The following is a 25024-nucleotide window of genomic DNA, read 5'->3' as shown; positions in this document are numbered from 1 at the left end:
AAATCACTGAAAATCTTACTTCCCCAACTTTCCAGTCTCATTCCTACATATATTCTCGGTAGACTAGGCAGCAAATCAATTAGAAAAATCAAAGATCAAAGTAGGGAAATTATCTCTCTTCATCCCTTCTATTCTGCTCATTCCCATCATAAAACTTAGAATTAAATGTCAACATGAGATGTCCATTAAGCACTAACTTTTCATATTACTGTATACCTTTTCATCCAATATATGCCTATATTCCACAAATTCATGAATCAGATGAGCAGGGCCAACAAGTTCTGTTTTTGCTTTAATCCAATCCAGGGAAAACATTAAAGCACAAAGTTCCTTTAAAAAAAAAAAAAAAGTTCAACACTACTGTTAAAGAATCAAAGAGCTTTAAGCATAACATTATTACCCTAACACTACTGAAATAAACTTGGCTGATATCTAGAAAAAGAATCCATAAATAATTCCAATGAAATATAAAATGGGCCTCACGTTTTAACAAAGTCAATTTCAGTTGCATTAAATATTTAAATATAAAACGCAGAATCTCAAAGAAAAACTAGAAGATACAGTTAAGTATTTTTATAACCCTGAGGTGAAGGACATCTCTGTAAACATAACACTGAAGCAGAATACAAAAAAAAAAAAAAAAAAAAAAAAAAAAAAAGCTGTATATTTAACTACCTAAAAATTCTAATGGAGTTGGCGTCATGGCACAGTGGGTACAGCAATCCCAGCAGCCCCACTTCTGATACAGCTCCCTGCTAATGTCCTGGGAAAAACAGAAGATGGTCCAAGTGATGAGGCCCCTGCCCCCCAACATGGGAGACCTGGATGAAGCTCCTAGTCTCTGGCTTTGGCCTGGCTCAGCCCTGGCCACTGTGGCCACTTGGGGAGTTAATCAGTGGATGGAAGATCTTTCTCTGTCTCTCCCTTTCTCTATAACTGTGACTTTCAAATACATAAATAAATCTCTAAAAAAAATTCTAATCTTCAGGGGTGTGCATTATAGTACAGCAGGTTAAGCCACTACCTTCTGAGCACCAGGTTTGATTCCTGGCTGCTCCACTTCTAATCTAGCCCCTGTTAATACACCTGGAAAAGCAACAGAAGATGATCCACATACTTGAGTCTATGCAACCCATGTGGAAGACCCAGATGGAGTTCCTGGCTCCTGGCTTCAGCCTGGCCCAGACCTGGCTGTTGTAGCCATTTGAGGAATTAACCAGAGAATGGGAGAGATATCTCATGCACGCTCTCTCTCTCACTCTCTCTCTTTCCCCATCACTCTGCCTTTCAAATAAAAAGATAATGGGCCTGGTGTTGTGGCATTGCAGGAAAAGCAGCCACCTGCAGTACCAGCATCCCACATGAGCACTGGTTGATGTCCCAGCTGCTCCACTTCGATCCAGCTCACTGCTATGGCCTGGGGAAGCAGCAGAAAATGGCTCAACTGGCACTGTGGCGCAGCAGGTTAAAGCCCTAGCATGCCACACCAGCATCCCACATGGGCGTCAGTTCGAGTCCTGGCTGCTCCACTTCCAATCCAGCTCTCTGCTATGGCATGAGAAAGTAGTAGAAGATGGCCCAAGTCGTTGGGCCCCCACACCCTCGTGGGAGACCCAGAAGATCATGACTCCTGACTTCAGATAGGCCCAGCTCCGGCCGTTGCAGCCATTTGGGGAGTGAACAAGTGGACAGAAGACTTCTCTCTCACTGCCTCTGCCTCTCTGTAATTCTACATTTCAAATAAATAAAATAAATCTTAAAAATAAATAAAATATAAATTAAAAAGTCTAATCTTCAGTATAGCAGAAAGCAATATAAATAAAGATTAAGACCAAAAAAAAAAAAAAAGAAGAAGAAAAATATTTCAACATACACGGAAAGAGGAAGGTGAGATAAAACTTGAGAATTTTTAAACAGGTCATCTTACTTTGTGCATATTCGCACTGGCCATGTGGTAGGCCAGAAAGTTGTACCAATACATGCAGTCCTCCTGATCAGGGGAGAGAGTGTATAGCTGGTGATACCTCTGGAACTGAGTGACCACCTTTTTATGTAGATCCTAAAACCCAAATTAAACATTTAAGAGGACAGAAACAATTTTATAACCCAAGCATCACTGTAGCTCCAGCTTCCAAAGCCATTCTAAATATACAAAGAATCTCCTCACAAGATATCTATTAATTAAAAAAGGAATAAATAGTAACTTTATAGCAGAGAAACCTGGTGGATACCACTTCAAGCAAATTATCAACATTAACTTATACAAAATAAGACTCATCAACACCAAGTACTCCCTGATACAATGTACTGAGAAGTATACAACATCATTTCTCTGGCATTCTTGCCAAAACATGTAAAATATTTATCTAGTCAAGAGAAAACATATGATAAAACCAAATTAGAGGGGCTGGCATCCCATATGGGCGCTGGTTCAAGTCCCAGCTGCTCTACTTTTGATCCAGCTCTCTGCTATGGCCTGGGAAAGCACTGGAAGATGGCCCAAGTCCTTGGTTCCCTGCACCCACATGAGAGACTTGGGAGAGGCTCCTGGCTCTTGGCTCCTGGCTTCAGGTCAGTGCAGTTCTGGCCGTTGCGGCCATCTGGGCAGTGAATCAGAAGATATAAGACCTCTCTCTCTCTCTCTCTCTGCCTCTGCTTCTCTGTAACTTTGCTTTTTGAATAAAAAATAAATCTTTAAAAAACAAAATAAAACAAAACAAAAAAATGAATTAAAGGACACTGTACAAAATATCTGGCCAACACAAAAGTGACAAACCCGGGGGCCAGCATCATGGCATAGAGGGTAAAGCCACTGCTTCCAATGCCAGCATCCCATTTGGGCGCTTATTTTATTCCCAGCTACTGCACTTCTGATCCAAACACCCCAAAAATGGCCTAGGAAATCAGCAGAAGATGGCCAAAGTCCTTGGGCACCTGCACCCATGTGGGAAACCCAGGAAAAGCTCCTGGCTCCAGGCTTCAGGCTAGCCCACTCCAGCTGTTTGTGACCATATGGGGAGTGAATCAGCATCTCTCTCTTTCTCTGCTTTCCCTCTCTCTCTGTAACTCTGCCTTTCAAATAAGTAAATAAGTCTTAAAAAAAAAAAAAAAAAAGTGACAAGGCCATTAAGACAAACACTGAGTATCATAGATTTGAGGCGACTAAGGAAAATGAAAATGAGAAAATAAGACAGTAATTTGTAACATGGTATCCTAAATTGGATGTGGAACATAAAAAGGACATTAGAAAAATTGAAATTCCTAATTCTGGGGCGGCTGTCGTGGCATAGTGGTAGGGAATAAAGCTGCTGGCATCCCATATGGGCACCAGTTGGTGTCATAGCTCCTCCACTTCCAATCCAGCTCCCTGCTAATGGCCTGAGAAAAGCAGTGAAAAAAGTCCCAACTGTTTAGATCCCCGCCACCCATGTGGGAGACCTAAATGAAGCTTCTAGCTCTGGCCTGGCCCAGCGCTGGCTATTGCAGCCATCTGACGAGTAAACCAGCAAATGGAAGTTTGCTTGCTCTCTCTCCCTCCCTCCAAGTAGCTCTTTTAAATAAATAAATAAATCTTTTAAAAAAAAATCACACTCTCTAAGTTAGTTAACAGTACTGTATCAATGTTAATTTTCTGGTTGATCACTGTGTTATGGTTATATAAGATGTTAGCATTAGAGGAAGCTAAGTGAAGAGTTGATACATGGAAATTGCTACTATTCTGTAACTTTTCTATAAGTCTAAAATAACTTCAAAATATAAAAATTTTTTTCAGTGTACAGTAACACAAGTACCTGAAGCTGGCTGCGATTCTTCTCTGTAAGAAAATCTACTTGGAGATCATGTAAATAGTAAGAAAATGATTTTCCATTCCGATCACAAAATAAGAGAGACTTATTAACAAATTCCTGCAGTATGTCTTCAACTTCTTCAGTTTCCATGTCCCAGAGAATACATAACACCTGCAAACCATTTTAAGCATTTAATATGTCATAGAAGTATAATGCCCAGGACTGCAGCCAAGATATTAACATTAAAAACCCTAATTTAAAGCCTTGAAAAAGAATGCCTCCATTTCTTAAGAAACTCAACTATTCCTTAAGAAAGAAAGAAGTCAGATGCTTTTCCAGTTTAAAAATGGCTGAGAAATAGACAACTCACACCTTAAACAGAGAGCCCTTGAAGGGAAGTAAGAGCAGAGGGACTGCTGGTGCCGCAGCTCAATTGGCTAATCCTCCACCTGCGGCGCTGGCACCCCAGGTTCTCATCCCGGTTGGGGCGCCAGATTCTGTCCCAGTTGCTCCTCTTCCTGTCCAGTTCTCTGCTGTGGCCTGGGAGTGCAGTGGAAGATGGCCCAGGTCCTTGGGCCCTGCACCTGCATGGGAGACCAGGAGAAAGCACCTGGCTCCTGGCTTGGGATCAGCGCAGCGCGCCGGCCATAGCAGCCATTTGGGGAGTGAACCAACAGAAGGAAGACCTTTCTCTCTGTCTCTCTCTTTCTTTCTCTCTCTCTCTCTTACTCTGCCTGTCAAAAAAAAAAAAAAAAAAAAAAAAGAGCAGAGGGACTGCTACATCTTCTAACCCACCATCTCAGTTCCATGGATTATATCCTTTCAACATCCTCCCAGCAATGTGATCAACACTATATAAAAGGTTACATGCTATAAATACCCATGATGAGGACTGCTGGTCCATCTGTTACCTTTGTAGGAACCTTAACATCTTTCTGAAAGATGGAAAGATCTGTGTAATAATCTTTGATGTCTTCTCTGAGTACATCAACACTTATGGACATGGCTTCATCCAGAGCTTCATAATCATAAGATGAAGATTTCCTTATTCTCTTAAATTGCTTATTCTGAAGCTGCCTGAGGTAGTACTCCCAGCGGTTGGGAAAATCACGTAAAAGTGCACCAATTAAAGACACTACAAGAGGAGAACCTTAAAACAAAAATGTGTTAATATCACATTATGTTCAAAATCACCACTAAATTAAGAATCTATGTATTCTTAAGAAACAGTCCTACAAAAATTTGAGGAGTGCATTAAAGTAGGATATATCTTTGCCCACCCAAAGAATTCCCTTCCTGACTCAGAAGATGAATGAAACCACCATGTGGACCTTTTAAGGTAACTCCCTTGAGGCAGCCACCCGGATCCATGAAATGAGTGGCCGGCTGGCGCCGTGGCTCACTAGGGTAATCCTCCGCCTTGCGGCGCCGGCACACCAGGTTCTAGTTCCGGTCCAGACGCCGGATTCTGTCCTGGTTGCCCCTCTTCCAGGCCAGCTCTCTGCTGTGGCCCAGGAGTGCAGTGGAGGATGGCCAAGTCCTTGGGCCCTGCACCCCATGGGAGACCAGGAGAAGCACCTGGCTCCTGCCATCGGATCAGCGCGGTGCACCGGCCACAGTGCGCCGGCCGTGGTGGCCATTGGAGGGTGAACCAACAGCAAAGGAAGACCTTTCTCTCTGTCTCTCTCTCTCTCACTGTCCACTCTGCCTGTCAAAAAAAAAAAAAAAAAAAAAAAAAAAAAAAAGAAAGAAAGAAAGAAATGAGTGGCTACAGAAGGTCTGCAGAAATGGAGATGTGCTATATCTAGACACATTCCTCTACCTTTCTCAGGCACAAATGCTATGTTAATGAGAACTATTCTGCCTGCCAGCAAAAGAAGCAGACGGCCAGTGTCCATGGATTATATTCCCTGGAGGAAAACCCTAAACAACTGACAAGTGAGACTGATGTTGGTAGCCCTGTGAGGGGTTTGGGGTGTGGCTACACATGGGTTATGACAGGAATAGACATGAACTCTAGACTGAGCTTTGATTACCTAGTGCAAGGTGTGTTTCTGTTTCAAGTGCAATGAAAGAACAGAAGACACTACACAGATTTAGAAGGCCAACAGTCATTTCTTCAGATCAAGTAACATTATAGAACTAGCTCATAATGTTAAACTATGGGCAGAGAGATACCCTCCTCAGAGTACAGTCTGATGAAGTGGAATGAGCAATTAAAACACTGGTATCTACAATGGGGGAAGACACAAGACTAGGACTGGCTTACATGCCTTCACAAGTACACGCTCACATGCAGTGTGAATGGCCTAAAGGAATGTCCCCACTAGATAGTCCTCTGTTTTCCTTGTGGATCTCAGGAGGAGGGACTTGGAAAGTATGCTGTATGACTATGCAACTCTTGCCAAGGGAGGAATAGTGATCATTTAATTTTTTTCCTTCCTTTCCCCTATCACCTCGACTTTTTTCCTCCCCCTACTTAATACAAGGGTCCTATGAGGATCAGGGCTGCAGCTACAACTTTTGTAAGGAGGGATATTTCCTAAATAAGAAATTGTAACTGTTTCTAAAACTTGTATCAGAATTCCTAAGGGCATAAGAGAGTGGGTTGCGCCTTCATCCCATTTGGCAAAACTGGTTAACAGCATATACAGTTATATTGCCTGGTGGTAAAAGCAGCCCACTAGTTTTGCACCTAACTTAACCTTATCCTATCTGAATGAACACTCCCATTCTGAGGGGGAGTTAATTGCTAAACCAGGATTATGGGAGAACCTCAGAAACCTGAATATAACCCTACCATACAACCCAGTCATCCCACTACTTGGAATTTACCCAAAGGAAATTAAATGGGCAAACAAAAAAACTGTCTGCACATTAATGTTTATTGCAGCTCAATTCACAATAGCTAAGACCTGGAATCTACCCAAATGCCCATCAACAATAGACTAGATAAAGAAATTATGGGACATGTACTCTATAGAATACTATACAGCAGTCAAAAACAATGAAATCCGGTCATTTGCAACAAAATGGTGGAATCTGGAAAACATCATGCTGAGTGAATTAAGCCAGTCCCAAAGGGACAAATATCATATGTTCTCCCTGATCGGTGACAACTAATCAAACACCTAAAAGGAAACCTGTTGGAGTGAAATGGACACTATGAGAAACAGTGACTTGATCAGCCCTTGTCCTGACTGTTGATGCACAATTTAATACTTTATCCCTTTTAGTATTTTTTTGTGTGTGTGTTCTACTTAATACTATTGGTTGAACTCTGTAATTAACACACAATTATTCTTAGGTGTTTAAATTTAACTGAAAAGTGATCTCTGTTAAATATAAGAGTGGGAACAAGAGAGGCAGGAAATGTACAATTTGGAACATGCTCAATCAGACTTGCCCCAAATGGTGGAGTTAGAAATGTGCCAGGGGATTCCAATACAATCCCATCAAGGTTGCATGCATGCACCAATGCCATCTCACTAGTCCAAGTGATCAATTTCAGTTCACAGTTGATCATACTGATAGGTCTAAGAGTCGAAGGGATCACATAAACAAGACTAGTGTCTGCTAATACTAACTGATAGAATAAAAATGGAGAGAACGATCCAACATGGGAAGCTGGATACATAGCAGACTTGTAGAAGGGCAGATGTCCTAAACAGCACTCTGGCCTCAGAATCAGCCCTTAAGGCATTTGGATCTGGCTGAAGAGCCCATGAGAGTATTTTAGGCATGGAAAGCCAAGACACTCTGGCAAAAAAAAAAGATCTAAATGAAAGATCTCTGCGAGTGAGATCCCAGTGGAAAGAACAGGCCATCAAAGAAGGAGGTACCTTTCTCTGAAGGGAGGAGAGAACTTCCACTTTGACTATGACCTTGTCTAAATAAGAGCGAAGTCGGCAAACTCAAAAGGCTTCCATAGCCTTGGCAACTCATGCCTAGAGCCTAGGGAGATTACTGACACCATAAACAAGAGTGTCAAATTGTTAAGTCAACAACAGGAGTCACTGTGCCCTTAATCCTCATGTAGGATCTCTGTCCTTAATGTGTTGCTCAATGTGAATTAATGCTATAACTAGTACTGAAACAGTATTTTATACTTTATGTTCTGTGTGGGTGCAAACTGATGAAATCTTTACTAAATATATACTAAATTGATCTTCCATATATAAAGATAATTAAAAATGAATCTTGATGTGAATGGAATGGGAGAGGGAGCGGGAGATGGGAGGGGTGCGGGTGGGAGGGAAGTTATGGGGGGGGAAGCCATTGTAATCCATAAACTGTACTTTGGAAACTTATATTTACTAAATAAAAGTTAAAAAAAAAACTCATATAAAATAGAATTAGAGGTATCATTTTGTGGCACAGCAGGTTAAGTTGCCACCTGTGACAATGGTACCCCATTTGAGCAATAGTTCAAGTCCCAGCTGCTCTACTTCCAATACAACTCCCTGGTAATTAATATGCCTGGGAAAGCAGCAGAAGACGGACAAAGTGTTTGGGTCCCTGCCACCCATGTGGGAGACCTGGATGAAGTTCCAGACTCCTGGTTTTGGCCTGGCCCAGTCCCAGCCATTGCAGTATTTGGGGAGTAAACCAGCAAATGGGGAGATCTCAGTCTCCTTCTCTAACTCTCCTTCTCTCCCCCTGTTAACTTTGTTTTGGTACAAAACAAATTTGAAATCCATGCATACAAAGGATTTTCAAATTTTCATGAAAATATTTACGTGAGAAACTTCCTAATAAAAAACACTACACTAGTTTTTACTTACAAAATTAGAATATCATTTTTATAAAATTCCAACCAAAAAAACTTGAAAATCTAACTCTTACTATAGTTTTTAACTTTTTAACAACAGAAGTCACATATTCATCTTATCCTTCTCACTAAAACCATCTCTAGCATATTATGGGTACACATTAACATTATTTTAACAAATGAATCAATGCCATAATATCATATGTCCATTTAAAGTATCAGGGAAGAACTTAAAACACTAAATATCCTAGAAAAGTTTTTGGATGCTGATGTGCTAAATTATCATATTCATTAGCTTCATTTACAAAAAAGGAATTTATATCCTTATGACAAAATAACCATACCTTTACATTCTTTTATAATACTATGAGCTTGTTCTGGCAAATCTGTTTTCTTCATATTAACAAATAGGGATAAAATTTCAAGTCCTTTTTCTTTTCCTAGGCTACTCTCCACAGGGACTACATATTTAGGACCTGCAACAAAATCACATTAGACACAGTAACTAATTTGGTATGCCATATATTTAGATGTAATTGAATAATACTTCTATTAATTTAATACCTTTATTAAAGTATCAAAAAGTAAGTCAATAATCCTTACCCATTACTGAATCTGTAACACTCTTATCTCTGGTTGTAAGAAGAATCTGACATTGATTGTCAAAAGCTTTTAACACCCAAGGATCCCAAACATCATCCAAGATCAACAGAGACCTAATTAAAAAATAAACAAAATGAACCATGAATAACATGCAAACCTTTTCAAAAAAAAAAAAAAAACAACTGTATCTTTGAAAATCTACTCAATAATTTAAAAAGAAGAATAGATGGCTAGTCCAAAATTTCTCCTTTTTCATGTAAACCGTTTTCAAATAAGGGCAAAAAAATTAGAGACTTTTACCTCCTCACAACCCACATTAAGAACCTATTAAAATTAAGGGTCCAGGGTCCAGTACTGTGGCATAGCAGGTAAAGCTGCCGCCTGTGGTGCCAGCATCCCGTGTGGTCGCTGGTTTGATTCCTGGCTGCTCCACTTCTGATCCAGCTCTCTGCTATGGCCTAGGAAAGCAGTAGAAGATGGCCCAAGTCCTTTGGCCCCTGCACCCATGTGGGAGACCCGGAGGAAGCTCCTGGCTCCTGGCTTCAGATCAGTGCAGCTTAGGCCATTGCAGCCATCTGGGGAGTGAACCAGAGGATGGAAGACTCTCTCTCTCTTTCTCTTTCTGTCTCTCTCTCTCTGCCTCTGCCTCTCTGTAACTCTGCCTTTCAAATAAAAAAAAACTTTTACAAAAATGATTAAGGGTCCATAAGTAGACATTGTGGGGTAACAGGTCAAACCACCACTTGGGATGCCTGCATAATGGAGCGCCAGTTTAATTACTGGCTTCTCCACTTCTGATCTAGCTTCTTTATAATGCTTCCTGGAAGGCAGCAGATGCTGGCTAAGCCTGGGTCCCTGTCACTATGTGGGAGACCCAGATGGAGCTCCTGGCTCCTGGCTTGGGACTGGTCCAGCCCTGGCTGTTGTGGGCATTTAGAGAGTGAGCTAGCAGATGGAAAATCTTTCTCTCTCACTGTTGCTTTGCCTTTTCAAACGAAAATAAACATACATTTTTTTAAAAAATTAAGACTTTACAAAAACAGGACTTTTTATAGCATGGAAGTACTAAGAATTTATCAGTTCAGACATCACTTATTGAGTGCCTAAAGGATTATACAATTAATGGAATTTTTCCCAATTCAGTCGTTAAGCATACCAGAACTAGGCTCAGATTAATATCAGAAAGACAATATTTGATTGTATCAGTGGCAATATGTGATGTGATCATTTTTTACCTACAAAACTAGCAATTTCATGTATACTAACCTGAAAGAAAACTCTAGAAAGAATATTATTTTGGGGGCAAACATTTGAACTAGCAGTTAAGATACCAGTTGGGATACCCATATCCCATATCAAAGTGCCTGGTTCAAGTATTAGCCCTGCTCCAAGTTCCAGCATCCTGCTCAAGTGTATCCTGTGAGCCAGTAGGCGACGGCTCAAGAACTTGGGTCTCTGCAACTCACATGAAAGGCATGGATTGAAGGGCTGGCACTGTGACGTAGCAGGTTAAGCTGCCATCTACAGCATCAACATCCCAAATGGGTGCCAGTTTGAGACCCAGGGCTGCTCTACTTCTGATTCAGCTCCCTACTTATGCACCTGGAAAAGCAGCAGAGGGGCTGGCGCTGTGGCACAGTGGGTTAAATCCCTGGCCTGAAGTGCCGGCATCCCATATGAGCACCGGTTCTAGTCCTGGCTGCTCCACTTCCAATCCAGCTCTCTGCTATGGCCTGGGAAAGCAGTAGAAGATGGCTTAGGTCCTTGGGCCCCTGCACTCATGTGGGAGACCCAGAAGAAGCTCCTGCCTCCTGGCTTCAGATCAGTGCAGCTTAGGCCATTGCAGCCATCTGGGGAGTAAACCAGTGGATGGAAGACCTCTCTCTGTGTCTCTACCTCTCTCTGTTAACTCTTTCAAATAAATTAAAAAAAAAAAAAAAAGAGAGAGAGAGAGAGAGAGAGAGAGAAGCAGCAGAACATGGCCCAAGTGCTGGGGCCCCTGCACACATGTGGGAGACACTGAAGAAACTCCTGGCTCCTGACTTCAATCTAGCCCAGCTCCAGCCCTTGCAGTCATTTGGAGAATGAACCAGTGGATGGAAGATCTCTCTCTCTCTCTCTCTCTCTCTCTCTCTCTCTCTCTCCCATCCTCCCTCCCTCCCTTCCTCCCTCTCCATCTCCATTTCCCCCATAACTCTGCCTTTCAAATAAAATAAATAAATCTTAAAAAAAGAGAGAGAGAGAGAGAGAAAAGATCTGTACTAAGAAAGTGGCTCCCAAGCTTCAGCCTGGCCCAGCCCCAGGTTCAGTGGGCATCTGGGAAGTAAACCAACTAATAGGAGATCTCTATTTCTGTATGTGTATGTGTGTCTGCCTCTCAAATGAATTTTAAAAAAAAGATTACTTTCCAATTGCTATACTAGTGAGATATTTTTAAAATTTTTTATTTATTTATTTGAGAGGTAGAGTTACAGAAAGACAGAGATAGAGAGAAAGGTCTTCCATCTGCTGGTTCGGTCCCTAAATGGCTGCAATGTCTGGAGCTGAGCCAGCCCAAAGCCGGGATCTTCTTCTGGGTCTCCAATGCAGGTGCAGGGGCCCAAGTGCATGGGCCATCTTCCACTGCTTTCCCAAGCAATTAGCAAAGAGCTTGATTGGTAGAGGAGCAGCTGGGACATGAACCAGCACCCATATGGAATGCAGGTGCTGCAGGCAGAGGCTTAGCTTACTACACCACAGCATGGGCCCCATGGTAAGGTTTTTTCTTTTCTTTTTTTTTTTAATGAGACATAAGAATATCCTCCATTTAATACATTAAAAGAAAGTAAGCCCCTAGAACAAGTTTTATCATTAATTAAGGAAGCACCTAAGAAAACAAGCAATGAAGTTGGACACCTAGGCATAACTAAAACTTTGAGACAGAAAAATATCCTCCACTTACTACACTAAAACAAAATAAACCTTTGTGAACAAGTTTTACTGTTAACTCTCATAATACAACTCTTTGAGGACAGAAGTCCTGCATGGGAAGTTAGTGCACAGTGACTCCTGCCGTTAATTTAGCAATTAACACTCTTATGTATGATGTCAGTGATGACTCAAGGCTCTTGACATGAGCTGCCTACGCTATGGAAGCCTTCTCAATCCACAAATTCCTTCAGCATTTAGATAAGGCCATAAGCAAAGTGGAAGTTCTCTCCTCCCTTCAGAGAACAGCATATCCTTCTTTGATGACCACTTCTTTCCACTGGGATCTCACCCACAGAGTTCCTTCATGTAGGGCTTTCTTTTTTTTTTTTTTTTTTTTTTGCCAGTGTCGTGGCTTTCTATGCCTGAAATGCTCAGTGAGGTTTTTTCTACTCAAGAAATCAATCTGCTCATTCACAATAACAATGAACTTCTATGCCAGTTCCTGATGGGTTTCCACAAACTTTTTTAAATTCATCAAAACAGACAAAATAATAATAACAATAATAATAGCATGATTATGCACTAGCATTTTTATCTGAATGGTACACTTCTTCTGTACACCTCAAAAGGCAATAGTCCAAGGGCCAACGTTGTGATACTGGGGGTTAATCTGCTGTTTGCAACACGAGCACCCCTTATCAGAGTGCTGGTTTGAGTTCTAGCTTCTTTGTTTACAATCCAGCTTTCTGCTAATACGCCCTGAAAGGCAGCAAGATGGCTAAAGTACTTAGAAACCTGCCTCCCAAGTAGAAGACCATGATGGAGTTTCTGGCTACTGGCTTCAGCCTGGCCAGATCTGCCTATAAAATAAATATATAAGTAATTTTTTTAAACAGGAATTGCTTTAGAGGCCAGTGTTGTGGTGCAGCAGGTTAAACCACTGCCTGTGATACCAGCATCCCATAGGAGTGCCAGTTCAATTCCCAGCTGCTCTACTTACCACCCAGCTCTCTGCTAACATGCCTGGGAAGGCAGTAGAAGACGGCCCAAGTACTTGTACCCCTGCCACCCACATGGGAGACTTAGATGGAAGATACCTGCCTCTTCTTCTCTCTGTGTAACTCTGCCTTTCAAATAAATAAATCTTAAAAAAAAAAAAAAAAAAAAAGGAAATCTTGAAGAAATTCATTCCTGACCCAGTCTTTTACCCCTTGCCTAGTTTATTTTCTCTTATTCTATGTTAATCCATTAGAAATGTACTCAATGTGAGTGGTCCGCACTTTCTAGCAAAAACCACTACCCAACTCAAAACATATTTCTCTGGAGCCAGCACCATGGCGCGCTAGGTTAATCCTCCACCTGCGGCACCGGCATCCCATATGGGCGCCAGTACTACTCCCAGTTGCTCCTCTTCCAGTCCAGCTCTCTGCTGTGGCCTGGAAAGGCAGTGCAGGATGGCCCAAGTGCTTGGGCCCTGCACCGGCATGGGAGACCAGGAAGAAGCACCTGGCTCCTGGCTTCGGATCGGCATAGCTCCGGCCATTGCAGCCATTTGGGGAGTGAAGCAACGGAAGGAAGACCTTTCTCTCTGTCTCTCTCTTTCACTGTCTAACTCTACCTGTCAAATAAATAAATAAAATCTTAAAAAAAAAAAAAAAAAAGACATATTTCTCGAGAGCCCACAATGAGATGGTAGTATGGGGCAGGCACCTGCATCTGGCCTAGCAGTTAAGAGGTCTGTGTCCCACATCAAAGTGCCTGGATTTAATGTCCAGCTCCAGCTCCTAACTCTAACATCCTGCTACTGTAGATTCTAGGAAGCAGCAGCAGTGGCTCAAATAACTGGATTCTTCCAACCTACAAAAGAGATCCAGATTAAGTTCTCCATTCCTGGCTCTGGCCCCAGATGGGAGCCAGTGCAGGCACTTGGGGAGTGAGCCAACAGACAGGAGCTCTGTCTCTGCCTCTCAAATAAAAAAATAAATAGATAAGTAAATAAATGGTGGTAGGTAAAAAAGAAAGAACTAGGGGCAGGCATTTGGTATGGCAGTTACGCTGCTTCTTGAAACACCTACATATTGGAGTTCCTGAGTTCAAGTCCCAGCTCTGCTCTCTATTCCAGTTTCCTGCTAATGCATACCCTGGAAGGCAGCACATAATGACTCAGGTGCCCACAAGGGAGCCCCAGATTGAGTTTCTGGTTCCTGGCCTGGCCCAGTCCTGGTTGTTGAGGGCAACTGGGGAGTGAACCAGCAAATGGGAGGTGTGTTTCTGTGTGTCTCTCTCTCTACCTTTCAAATAGAATTTTTTTAAAGAAAGAGGGCAAGTGGTAGCCCCTTGTCCCCTCCTTTTTTTAATATGAGAGAGAGAGAGAAAAAAAACAATAGGAAGGCAGCAGTTCTTTTGTAGTCTCTCTGCAGAACAGCAGGAAAAGGACACAATGTTCTCAAGATGTCAGTGGTGAAGTCTTGCTGAGACCTCACACACCGACTACATCTGACCATCTGTACCTTGGGTGTTTGTGCAGCATCAGAATGCGGAGACGGTCTTTAGCCTCTTCAATGTTAAGTGGAAGCCTCTGGAAGAAACTCTCATCCTGATCCAATCGTGAGCAGAGATTCTGCAGTTTCATCAGAAGCTTAGCTTTGTCCTGCTGCCCAACTGAAACCCAATGCACACCTCCCGGGAAACAACCTGGTGAGGAAAAAATAAACAAGGATTCTGAACAGCAGCCCTCCTCGTAATGGCTTCACTGTTAGGCATCATATTTATACAACCTTCAATCTCATCTTCACTTTTTCTTGATTCATGCTGTATATTTTGTTTGGGTGTTATTGTTGAGTTTGTTTGTTTGTTTGTTTGTTTACAGGCAGAGTTAGACAGTGAGACAGAGAGACAGAGAGAAAGGTCTTCCTTTTTCCATTGGTTCACCCCTCAAGTGGCTGCTACGGCTGGCGTGTTGCAGCCGGCATGTTGCGCTGATCCAAAGCCAGGAGCCAGGTCTTTCCTCCTGGTCTCCCATGTGGTGCAGGGCCCAAGCACTTAGGCCATCCTTCACTGCCTTCCCGGGCCACAGCAGAGAGCTGGACTGGAAGAGGAGCAACTAGTACAGAATCCGGCGCCCCAACTGGGACTGTGTCAACTGTAAAAGGTTATAATAGACAGGATTACCAGTGTTATAAGAATGCTAATGGAGTGCTAAGCACCTGCCTCCTGACTGACGAAAAGATGTGCAGCAGGGTACTACCTCCTGGCCCAAATGAATATGATGTTGAGTCAATTCTGAAGCCACACTAGAAAACTCCGAACTTAATTTACAGAAAAATAAAGAAGGTAGGATCATTAGAAAAACAAAGATTTCAAACTTCCTAACACAAGGACCAAAAACTGCAACAGAGACCAATGTAAACAAATATGAAGAGTGTCCTTCTGGGATTCCTCCAAATTGTGAAACAAATTTCAAGAACTATGTTTAAAAAAAAATATGGACAATAAATCTCAACCTCTTTCTTTTCCAAAATGCTCCAGAAAAGGTACACTGAAGAATGAAAAAAAAACTCCACAGTGAACAATCCTCAAGTGAAACCCAAAGGAAAGAGCTTACTCAGTATTTTGAAATCAATGACAGACTTGATCCCTATTAAACAGAAAATAAAAGCTGACAAGTCAGGCCTTGAAAAGAGGACTAAGGACGCTGAAAAGCCACAGGCTCTTTTTTTTTTTTTTTTTTTTTTTTTGACAGGCAGAGTGGACAGTGAGAGAGAGAGACAGAGAGAAAGGTCTTCCTTTGCCGTTGGTTCACCCTCCAATGGCCGCTGTGGCCGGCGCGCTGCAGTCAGCGCACCGCGCTGATCCGATGGCAGGAGCCAGGTGTTTATCCTGGTCTCCCATGGGGTACAGGGCCCAAGGACTTGGGCCATCCTCCCCTGCACTCCCTGGCCACAGCAGAGAGCTGGCCTGGAAGAAGGGCAACCGGGACAGAATCCGGCGCCCCAACCGGGACTAGAACCTGGGGTGCCGGCGCCACAAGGCGGAGGATTAGCCTAGTGAGCCACGGCGCCGGCCAGCCACAGGCTCTTGAATAAATAAACACATGTGGGGGTTTAAAGCAAAGAACTGACTTGGAAACAAAAGGCACACAGGATATATTTAACTTGACAGAATTCTCCAAGACACTATAGCAAACTTACATGCTCAATTTACTGAAAAGATTTTCCTGCTTATGTTAAATACATCAGGAAACTGACAGAAGAAGGAAAAAACAAGCAGAAAATTTGGGAGCTGTCAACTCTTTTCTATCCTTTTCTAAGGAATTCATACTATTGAAGTGAATGAAATGAAGCATTCTAATACTCGTGTAAGAAATGGAAGAAACATGGAAGAAAAAAGGATGGAGGCCAGCATTGTGGCACAGCTGGTTGGGCTACCATCTGTGATGCCGGCATGACACATGGGCTCCAGCTCAAGTCCCAGATGGTCCATTTCCAATCTGGCTCCCTGCTTAAGTGCATGGGAAAGCAGCAGAGCATAGCCCAAGTGCTTGGGCTCCTGCCATCCACTCCTGGCTTTGGCCTGGCCCAGCCCTAACTGTTGTAGCCATTTGAGGAGTGAACCAGCAAATGAAGGGTATCTCTGTATGTTTGTGTGTGTGTGTGTATCTCTTTTTCTCTGTAACTCTGCCCTTCAAATGAATAAAATAAATCTTTCTTAAAAGATTTTAGTTACAGAGAGGCAGAGGCAGAAAGAGAGAGAGATCTTCCATCCAATGGTTCACTCCCCAGAAGGCCACAACAGCAGTAGTTGAGCCAATCCAAAGCCAGGAGCCAGGTACTTATCCTGGTCTCCCATGCAGGTGCAGGGGCCCAAGCACTTGGGCCATCTTCCACTGCTTTCTCAGGCCGTAGCAGAAAGCTGGATTGGAAGCAGAGCAGCTGGGACTCAAACCAGCACCCATATGGGATGCTTGCACCACAGGCTGCATGTTTACCCACTACAGCACAGCGCTGGCCCCTGAAATAAATCTTAAAAAAGGATAGTATTGGGCCAGCGACGCGGCTCACTAGGCTAATCCTCCGCCGTGCGGCGCCGGCACACCGGGTTCCAGTCCCGGTCAGGGCGCCGGATTCTGTCCCAGTTGCCCCTCTTCCAGGCCAGCTCTCTGCTGTGGCCAGGGAGTGCAGTGGAGGATGGCCCAATTCCTTGGGCCCTGCACCCCATGGGAGACCAGGATAAGTACCTGGCTCCTGCCTTCGGATCAGCATGGTGCTCCGGCCGCAGCTCGTCGGCTGCGGCGGCCATTGGAGGGTAAACCAATGGCAAAGGAAGACCTTTCTCTCTGTCTCTCTCTCTCTCACTATCCACTCTGCCTGTCAAAAAATAAAATTTAAAAAAAAAAAAGATAGGATTGTATTTATATATACCTATAATATAAAACCAATTTTGCTTTTTAATCTACTTGGCATAGCAAAGTCAGTGAGCTTCTTGTACTTTCTTATCTGTAACTGGTATAACTGCATTTATTTGGAATTGTGTTTTTAAGATTGGCATTTGTTTATAATAAATTGTAAGTCCAAAAGAGTCTCAGTTGGAACCATCTTTACAAATGAGTTCAATTGCCTTAATATTATAAAAATAATTATTGATTCTTTATTGGAGACAGTAAAGTTGATATTTGACAGTCACACCATAAAAGTAGCTAATTTTTTGTACCTTCAGATGAAATAGTACAGTAAAAAAGAGAATGTTAGGGCCAGTGCTGTGGCATAGCAGGTAGCTGCCCCCTGCAATGCCAGCATCCCACATGGGCATCATGTCCCCGCCGCTCCTCTTCAGAGCCAGCTCCCTGCTCATGGCCTGGGAAAAGCAGAAGAAGAAATGTCCAGGTTCTGGGGCTCCTGTACCGATGAGGGAAACCTGGATGAAGCTCCTGGCCCCAGGATTCAGTTTGGCCTAACCCTGGCCGTTGAGGCCATCTGGGAGAAAACCAGGAGATGGAAGAGCTCTGTCTCTCCATCTCTCTAATTTTTTCAAACAAATAAGTAAATCTTTAAAAATGTTTCCTTAAATATCACTTCTAGCCATTCATTCTTTAAATCATGATGGTTCTTCAAAGAGAAAATAGTGTAATTATAAAAGACAATTGGAGGCCGGCGCCGCAGCTCACTAGGCTAATCCTCCGCCTTGCAGCATCGGCACACCGGGTTCTAGTCCCAGTTGGGGCGCCGGATTCTGTCCCGGTTGCCCCTCTTCCAGGCCAGCTCTCTGCTGTGGCCAGGGAGTGCAGTGGAGGATGGCCCAACTGCTTGGGCCCTGCACCCCATGGGAGACCAGGTTAAGTACCTGGCTCCTGCCATCGGATCAGCGCAGTGCGCCGACCGCAGCGCGCCAGCCGCGGCGGCCATTGGAGGGTGAACCAACGGCAAAGGAAGACCTTTCTCTCTGTCTCTCTCTCTCACTGTCCACTCTGCCTGTAAAAAAAAAAAAAAAAAAAAAAAAAAAAAAAAAAAAAAAAGATAATTGGCTGGCGCCATGGCTCAACGGGCTAATCCTCCGCCTGCGGCGCCAGCACACAGGGTTCTAGTCCCAGTTGGGGCGCCAGATTCTGTCCCAGTTGCCCCTCTTCTAGTCCAGCTCTCTGCTATGGCCCGGGAGTGCAGTGGAGGATGGCCCAAGTCCTTGGGCCCTGCACCTGCATGGGAGACCAGGAGAAGCACCTGGCTCCTGCCATCAGATCAGCGCAGTGAGCCGGCCGCAGCGCACCGGCTGCGGCGGCCATTGGAGGGTGAACCAACGGTAAAGGAAGACCTTTCTCTCTGTCTCTCTCTCTCTCATTGTCCACTCTGCCTGTCAAAAATAAATAAAAATAAAAAGACAATTATGGCTGGTGCTGTGGCGCAGCGGGTTAACGCCCTGGCCTGAAGCGCCGGCATCCCATATGGGCGCCAGTTCTAGTCCCAGCTGCTCCTCTTCCCATCCAGCTCTCTACTATGGCCTGAGAAAGCAGTGGAAGATGGCCCAAGTGCTTGAGCCCCTGCACCCATGTGGGAGATCTGGAAGAAGCTCCTGGCTCCGGATCGGCGCAACTCCGGCCATTGAGGCCATCTGGGGAGTGAACCAGCAGATGGAAGACCTCTGTGTCTCTACCTCTCTCTGTAACTCTGTCTTTCAAATAAATAAAATAAATCTTAAAAAAAAAGGCGATTATAACTCAAGACAATATAACAATGAACCATCTGAAAAAAAAAATGGCCACTCTTTTTATTATTACTACTACCATCAAAATCATCAGAGGCTGGAGTACCTGTTCAAATCCTGGCTGCTTAACCTGTGGCCTAGCCCCCTACTAATGTGCCTGGGAAGGAAGCAGTCTATAGCCCAAGTACTTGCATTCCTGCAACCCATTTGGGACACCAGGACAGAAGCTTCAGCCTGGCCCAGGTCTGACTGTTGTGGCCACTTGGGGAGTGAACCAATAGAAGGGAAAATTCTCTCTCTGTGTCACTCTGCCTTTCAAATAAATAAATAAATCTTTTTAAAAAAATATTAAAATTTTTTAAATATATTGCTAATGAACTGTAACACATCTTGAAATGTGTATTTTACTTACCTACTTATCAGAAGACAAAAATCTTAAGTCTTTATAGACTATAATTAATCACTGCCACATAAATTTCAAAAAGTTCATGGAAAAATGTATTTTTGTTTTTAATTATTTGAAAGACAGAAACAGAGGGAGAAACAAAGTGCTCTCAAACTCTTAGTTCACTCCAAAAACACTTGCAATGTCAGCAACAAGTCTGTGCCAAAGTTAGGAGGTGGGGATTCAATCCAGGAACCCAATTACCTGAGACATCACCACTGCCTCCTGGGGTCTACATCAGCAGGTACTGAACCCAGGCAATGTGGGATGTATCTTAACTAGTATCTTTAAGCACAAGGCTAAAGTCCTGCTCCTGCATTATCTGCCCCCCACCAAAGAAACCCTTTATTTAAGGAATACAAACTTCATGCATTTCATAAACACAACTTTAGGAACATAGTGATTCTTCTCACTGTACCTGTCCTCCTACTAACACTCCCACCCATCTTCTTCCTCCGTCTCCTATTCCCAGTCTTATTTTTTTTACTAAAATCTATTTTCAATTAACTTTATACACAGAAATTAACTCTACTAAGTAAAGAGTTCAACAAATTTTATGAAGAAAAAAAAACTTGTTACTCAACAGTAGAGACAAGGGCTGTACAAAGACATTGCATCTCAAAGTGAATTTCATTTTTTTTAAGCATTCTTTTTTTTTTTTTGAGAAACTTGTCTTTTAAGAAGAACCCAAGAATGATACATCTTTTGCATGCACTTAGACATAAGTATAACTTATGAGACATAAGAATATCCTCCACTTAATACACTAAAACAAAGTAAATCTTTGAGAACAAGTTTTACTTAACTCTTATAATACAACTCTTTGAGGACAGAGGTACTACATGGAAGTTAGTGCACAGTGACTTCTGTTGTTAATTTAACAATTAACACTTTTACATATGACATCAGTGATCTTGACATGAGGCTCTTGACATGAGCTGCCTAGGCTATGGAAGCCTTCTGAATCCACAATCTCCATCAGTATCTAGACAAGGCCATAAGCAAAGTGGAAGTTCTCTCCTCCCTCCAGAGAAAAGTACATCTTTCTTTGATGACCACTTCTTTCCACTGGGGTCTCACCCATAGAGGTTCTTCATGTAGGACTTTTTTTGCCAGTGTCTTGGCTTTCCATGCCTGAAACTGCATTATCTTTTAATTCCATTTTCCATAAGCTTTTTGAAGAATACCCTATTTATATTTGTGTGTGTGCGTGTGTGTGTGTTCCTATGTGTCCAATACAGTGAACAAAAGCATTAGATCATTATCAGTGATGTGAATCATAAAAATTTCTACTATGTGGCTGGCATTGTGGTGTACAGATTAAAGCCCTGGTCTGTGGCGCCAGCATCCCTTATACGTGCTGGTTCGGGTCCCGGCTGCTCCACTTTTGATCCAGCTCCTTGCTAATGTGCCTGGGAAAGCAGCAGAGGATGGCCTCAGTCTTTGGTTCCCTGCACTCACATGGGAGACCTGGAAGAAGCTCCTGGCTCCTGGCTTCAGACCAGCTCAGCTCCAGCTATTGCAGCCATCAGGGGACAGAATCAGCAAATGGAAGACCTCTCTCTCTCTGTCTCTACCTCCCTCTGTAACTCTTTCAAAAAAATGAAATAAGCCTTTAAAAAAATTTTCTACTATGTAGCCTTAAAAGTATAAAACAAAAAACACATACAAAAATACATGTGTTAAATTACAACAAAAGACATGCATATTTACTGCTATTCACAAATAATTGAATACAAAAATAAATTAGTATTTTTAAAAGTTAATCATCCAAGAAAAATATGTAAATAAAAAATCTATTCATGACAGATATTTATCAAGCACTATTCTAAGAGTTCTATATATTTAGATTCACTGTATTCTTATACCACCCTATCAAGCAGACTCTATTTTTTAATCCCCATTTTTCCAGTTCCAGAAACAAGAGTTATAGAGAAGTTGAGAAATTTTTCCAAGCTTACAGAGCCAATAAAGCAGAGCTGGGATTCAAATCTTCAGCATCAACCCTCAACTTCTACACTATGCTGCCTCCAAAAGCTATTCATTGAAGTGCTACTTAAAACAGGAAAAAGCTGGGAATAACCCACAATGGCCATCTTAAGCCACTGTCCCACCACAGACTTAAGAACCTTACGTATAAAGGAAGTTTATACAATTAGATATTTTTTAATTGTTAAAATGTGTAACTTAAAGTGACCTGCACAATATCATGGAAAGAATCAGTCCAGGAGAAGAGGTCTGAAAAGACAATGAAAAGGAAAGGAAAGTAGTTTCTGATTACAGCCTACAAATCACAATATCATTACACACACTACATAAACCTAACAAAATTGCTAAAGTTTATGATCACAAACTTAAATTGTAACTCGGCAGGGTGGTTTTCTCCAGAGAATAGGAATTAAGTAATGGTCTAACTGAAGCCATGGGAAGCAAGAATGAATACCTTCCTACTCCATCTCCTAGCATGGAGGAGGAGTAATAAGTTTTCACTGCAGATAAGGTGAGAACTTAAAGAGCCAAGAGTGTATGACTGAATGATGGACAACAAAATCTAGGCCCAAGTCTGGAAGGAGGCTGATGAGGTTATAGAATGAAGATTATGGAGTTATTGTGAAGTCTCTATTGGTCTAACTAATACAGCAGTGAACTTTAAGAACAGAATAGGTGGAGGTAGGCAAAGAGTAAACTAGAATGTTTAACATCAAGATTTTAAAAAGCTATGGTCCTAACAATGAGAAGGGTTAGCGTCCAATCTGCAATCAGGGTAGAATATAGCTAAGAAAATGGTTATGGGAACAAAGGCCAAGGTTTTGGACGACTCATCTACATAGAGGGAGATGAAGAAACAGATTACAACACTGGGTAAGACTAGAGGAAATGAACCTCAAAGAATTTAGCTGGAGAGGAAGGCAACAACAATGGCCTGGAGGTGGCAACAGAGAGCAAGGACAACACCACCTATTTCCTGGTGCTGAAGGACATGAGCTATAAAAGAAAAAAGTTGCCAACCACTGAACAAGGCCATGTGGACGGCAGTATCCTGAGGAATCTTCTCCACTGGAGATAAGAAGGTGAATATTCTTAAAACAGGTTGATGATACAGAGGAGGAAATTCAGAGGGTATGGCAGAAAGCATGGGAATAAGAATTCAGCAAAGTAATGAGTAGTGAGTACATGAGAATCCAAAAGATAACAAATGGCGAAGAGACAGAGAACTCTGAAACAACTAATGCAGACTGGTTTGATTATCAGTGCCAACTTCTTAGAAGAGGACAGACAAGAAGTCCTACTGCTTTATTCTTCCTTCAGTGAAGTCAAGCTATCAAACAGGAAATCCGTGTGGCTTCACAATGTTACAGTTGGGTTCTGTGTATATCTCTATTTGCAAGTACACAGAAAAAGTTTGAAAACCTAACCCTAACCCCAAACAGATAACCAAGATTATATGTGGGGTAGGATACAAAATTTAGGAGAAAAAGGAAAAGGACAATTGAGGAGAACTTTTACTTCTTTCAAATGAAAACCGAAAGTTATAAACTATCTGCTACTCTATTTTTTTTCTAATTTGTGCTTTCTATGTAAATTTTTTTTAAGATTTATTTATTTTACTTGAAAGTCACAGTTACAGAGAGAGAGAGAGAGAGAGAGAGAGAGAGAGGTCTTCCATCCACTGGTTCACTCCCCAGATGGCCCCAACAGCCAGAGCTGCGCCAATCCAAAGCCAGGAGCCAGGAGCTTTTTCCAGGTCTCCCACACAAGTGCAGGGGCCCAAGGACTTGGCCATCTTCTTCTGGCTTCCCAGGCTATTGCAGAGAGCTGGATCAGAAGTGGAGCAGCTAGGTCTCGAACCAACGCCCATATGGGATGCCGGCACCACAGGCAGAGGCTTTATCCGCTATGCCACAGTGCTGGTCCCTCTATGTAAAATTTTTAAGTTATGCATGGATTAAAGATAAAGCAAAGAAAGTATCCTGACTGTAAAAAAGTTGTCATACCACTGAAGAAGGCCATGTAGACAACAGTGTCCTCAGGAAACTTCACTGGAGATAGAGCAAGAAGGTAACACTCTTAAATCAGGTTGTTAATACAGAGGAGGAAGTCTATTGGATACGGCAGAAAGCATGGGAATAGGGGGAGAGAACCAAGATTAGAATTTAGCAAAATACTGTGAGAAAGGTAAAAGGCCTTTATCTCCTAAATTTAAAACTAAAAAATTAAAACATTGCAAACATATGCAGGGAAATGAAAGACAAGGCTGAGCATTTAATATAGTGGTTAAGATACTAGTTAAGATGCCAATGTCAGGGCCAGCATCATGGCATAGAGGGCTGAAGCCACAGCCTGTAGTGCCAGCATCCTATGTGGGTGCCGGTTTGAGTCCCGGCTGCTGTACTTCCAATCCAGCTCACTGCTAGTGCCCCTGGGAAAGCAGCTGAGGATGGACCAAGTCCTTGGGCCCTTGCACCCATGTGGGAGACCTGGAAGAAGCTTCTGGTTCCTGGCTTCAGCCTGGCCCAGCCCCAGTCATGGCTGCCAGTTAGGAAGCTAATCAGCAGATGGAAGATCATTCTGTCTCTCCTCTCTCTCTGTAACCCTGCCTTTCAAATAAATAAATATATTTAAAAACAAATGATGCCCATGTCTCCTATCAGAATGTCTGAGTTCAATTCCCAGTTCAGATTTCAGTTTTCTGATAATGCAGACTTTGAAGACATCAGTGACGGCTCAACTGACTGGGTTCCTGCTGCCCATGTAGGGCATAGCTGCATTCCCAGCTCTCTCCTTTGGCCCTGGCCCAACCCGATCATTTGGGGACTTTGGGAAGTAAACCAGCAGATGGAAGCTGTATTCCTTTGTATCTCTCTGCCTCCCAAATAAATAATAAAAATTAAAAAAAAAAGACAGACTAAATGACCAACTGACCTGCAAATCTCTTACCACCACAAAATACGACATTTAGTTAAATACTGAACTATTATTCTAACATTTCAGAAAGAATCTAAATATCAAACATCTTGGCTGGCGCCATGGCTCACTAGGCTAATCCTCTGCCTGCAGCGCTGGCATCCCGGGTTCTAGTCCCGGTTGGGGTGCTGGATTTTGTCCTGGTTGCCCCTCTTCCAGTCCAGCTCTCTGCTGTGGCCCAGGAGGGCAGTGGAGGATGGCCCAAGTCCTTAGGCCCTGCACCCACATGGGAGACCAGGAGGAAGCACTTGGCTTCCAGCTTCGGATTGGCGCAGTGCGCAGGCCGTAGCGGCCATTTGGGGGGTGAACCAATGGAAAAGGAAGACCTTTCTCTCTGTCTCTCTCTCT

At 42.8% G+C, this 25024-nt stretch overlaps 1 protein-coding gene across 4 annotated transcripts in view; it reads right to left on the bottom strand.

Annotated features, from left to right (window-relative positions):
• APAF1 (apoptotic peptidase activating factor 1) overlaps window positions 1–25024 on the bottom strand; it is a 123168-nt gene that overhangs the window by 84415 nt on the left and 13729 nt on the right. For all 4 annotated transcript variants that reach the window (XM_070052732.1, XM_070052733.1, XM_070052734.1 and 1 more), the window contains exons 5-11: window positions 14583–14766; window positions 9163–9275; window positions 8904–9035; window positions 4700–4938; window positions 3792–3959; window positions 1928–2059; window positions 217–330 (exon numbers count right to left, since the gene is read on the bottom strand). In XM_070052732.1, the coding sequence (XP_069908833.1) occupies window positions 217–330; window positions 1928–2059; window positions 3792–3959; window positions 4700–4938; window positions 8904–9035; window positions 9163–9275; window positions 14583–14766 (1082 nt within the window). The remainder of the gene's footprint in view (window positions 1–216; window positions 331–1927; window positions 2060–3791; window positions 3960–4699; window positions 4939–8903; window positions 9036–9162; window positions 9276–14582; window positions 14767–25024) is intronic.

The sequence above is a fragment of the Oryctolagus cuniculus genome, chromosome 11, assembly GCF_964237555.1.
Source record: "Oryctolagus cuniculus chromosome 11, mOryCun1.1, whole genome shotgun sequence".
NCBI classification, from domain to species: Eukaryota; Metazoa; Chordata; class Mammalia; order Lagomorpha; family Leporidae; genus Oryctolagus; species Oryctolagus cuniculus.
Note: the sequence above shows the minus strand (reverse complement) of the source record. Positions and strands in the feature narration are given on the sequence as shown.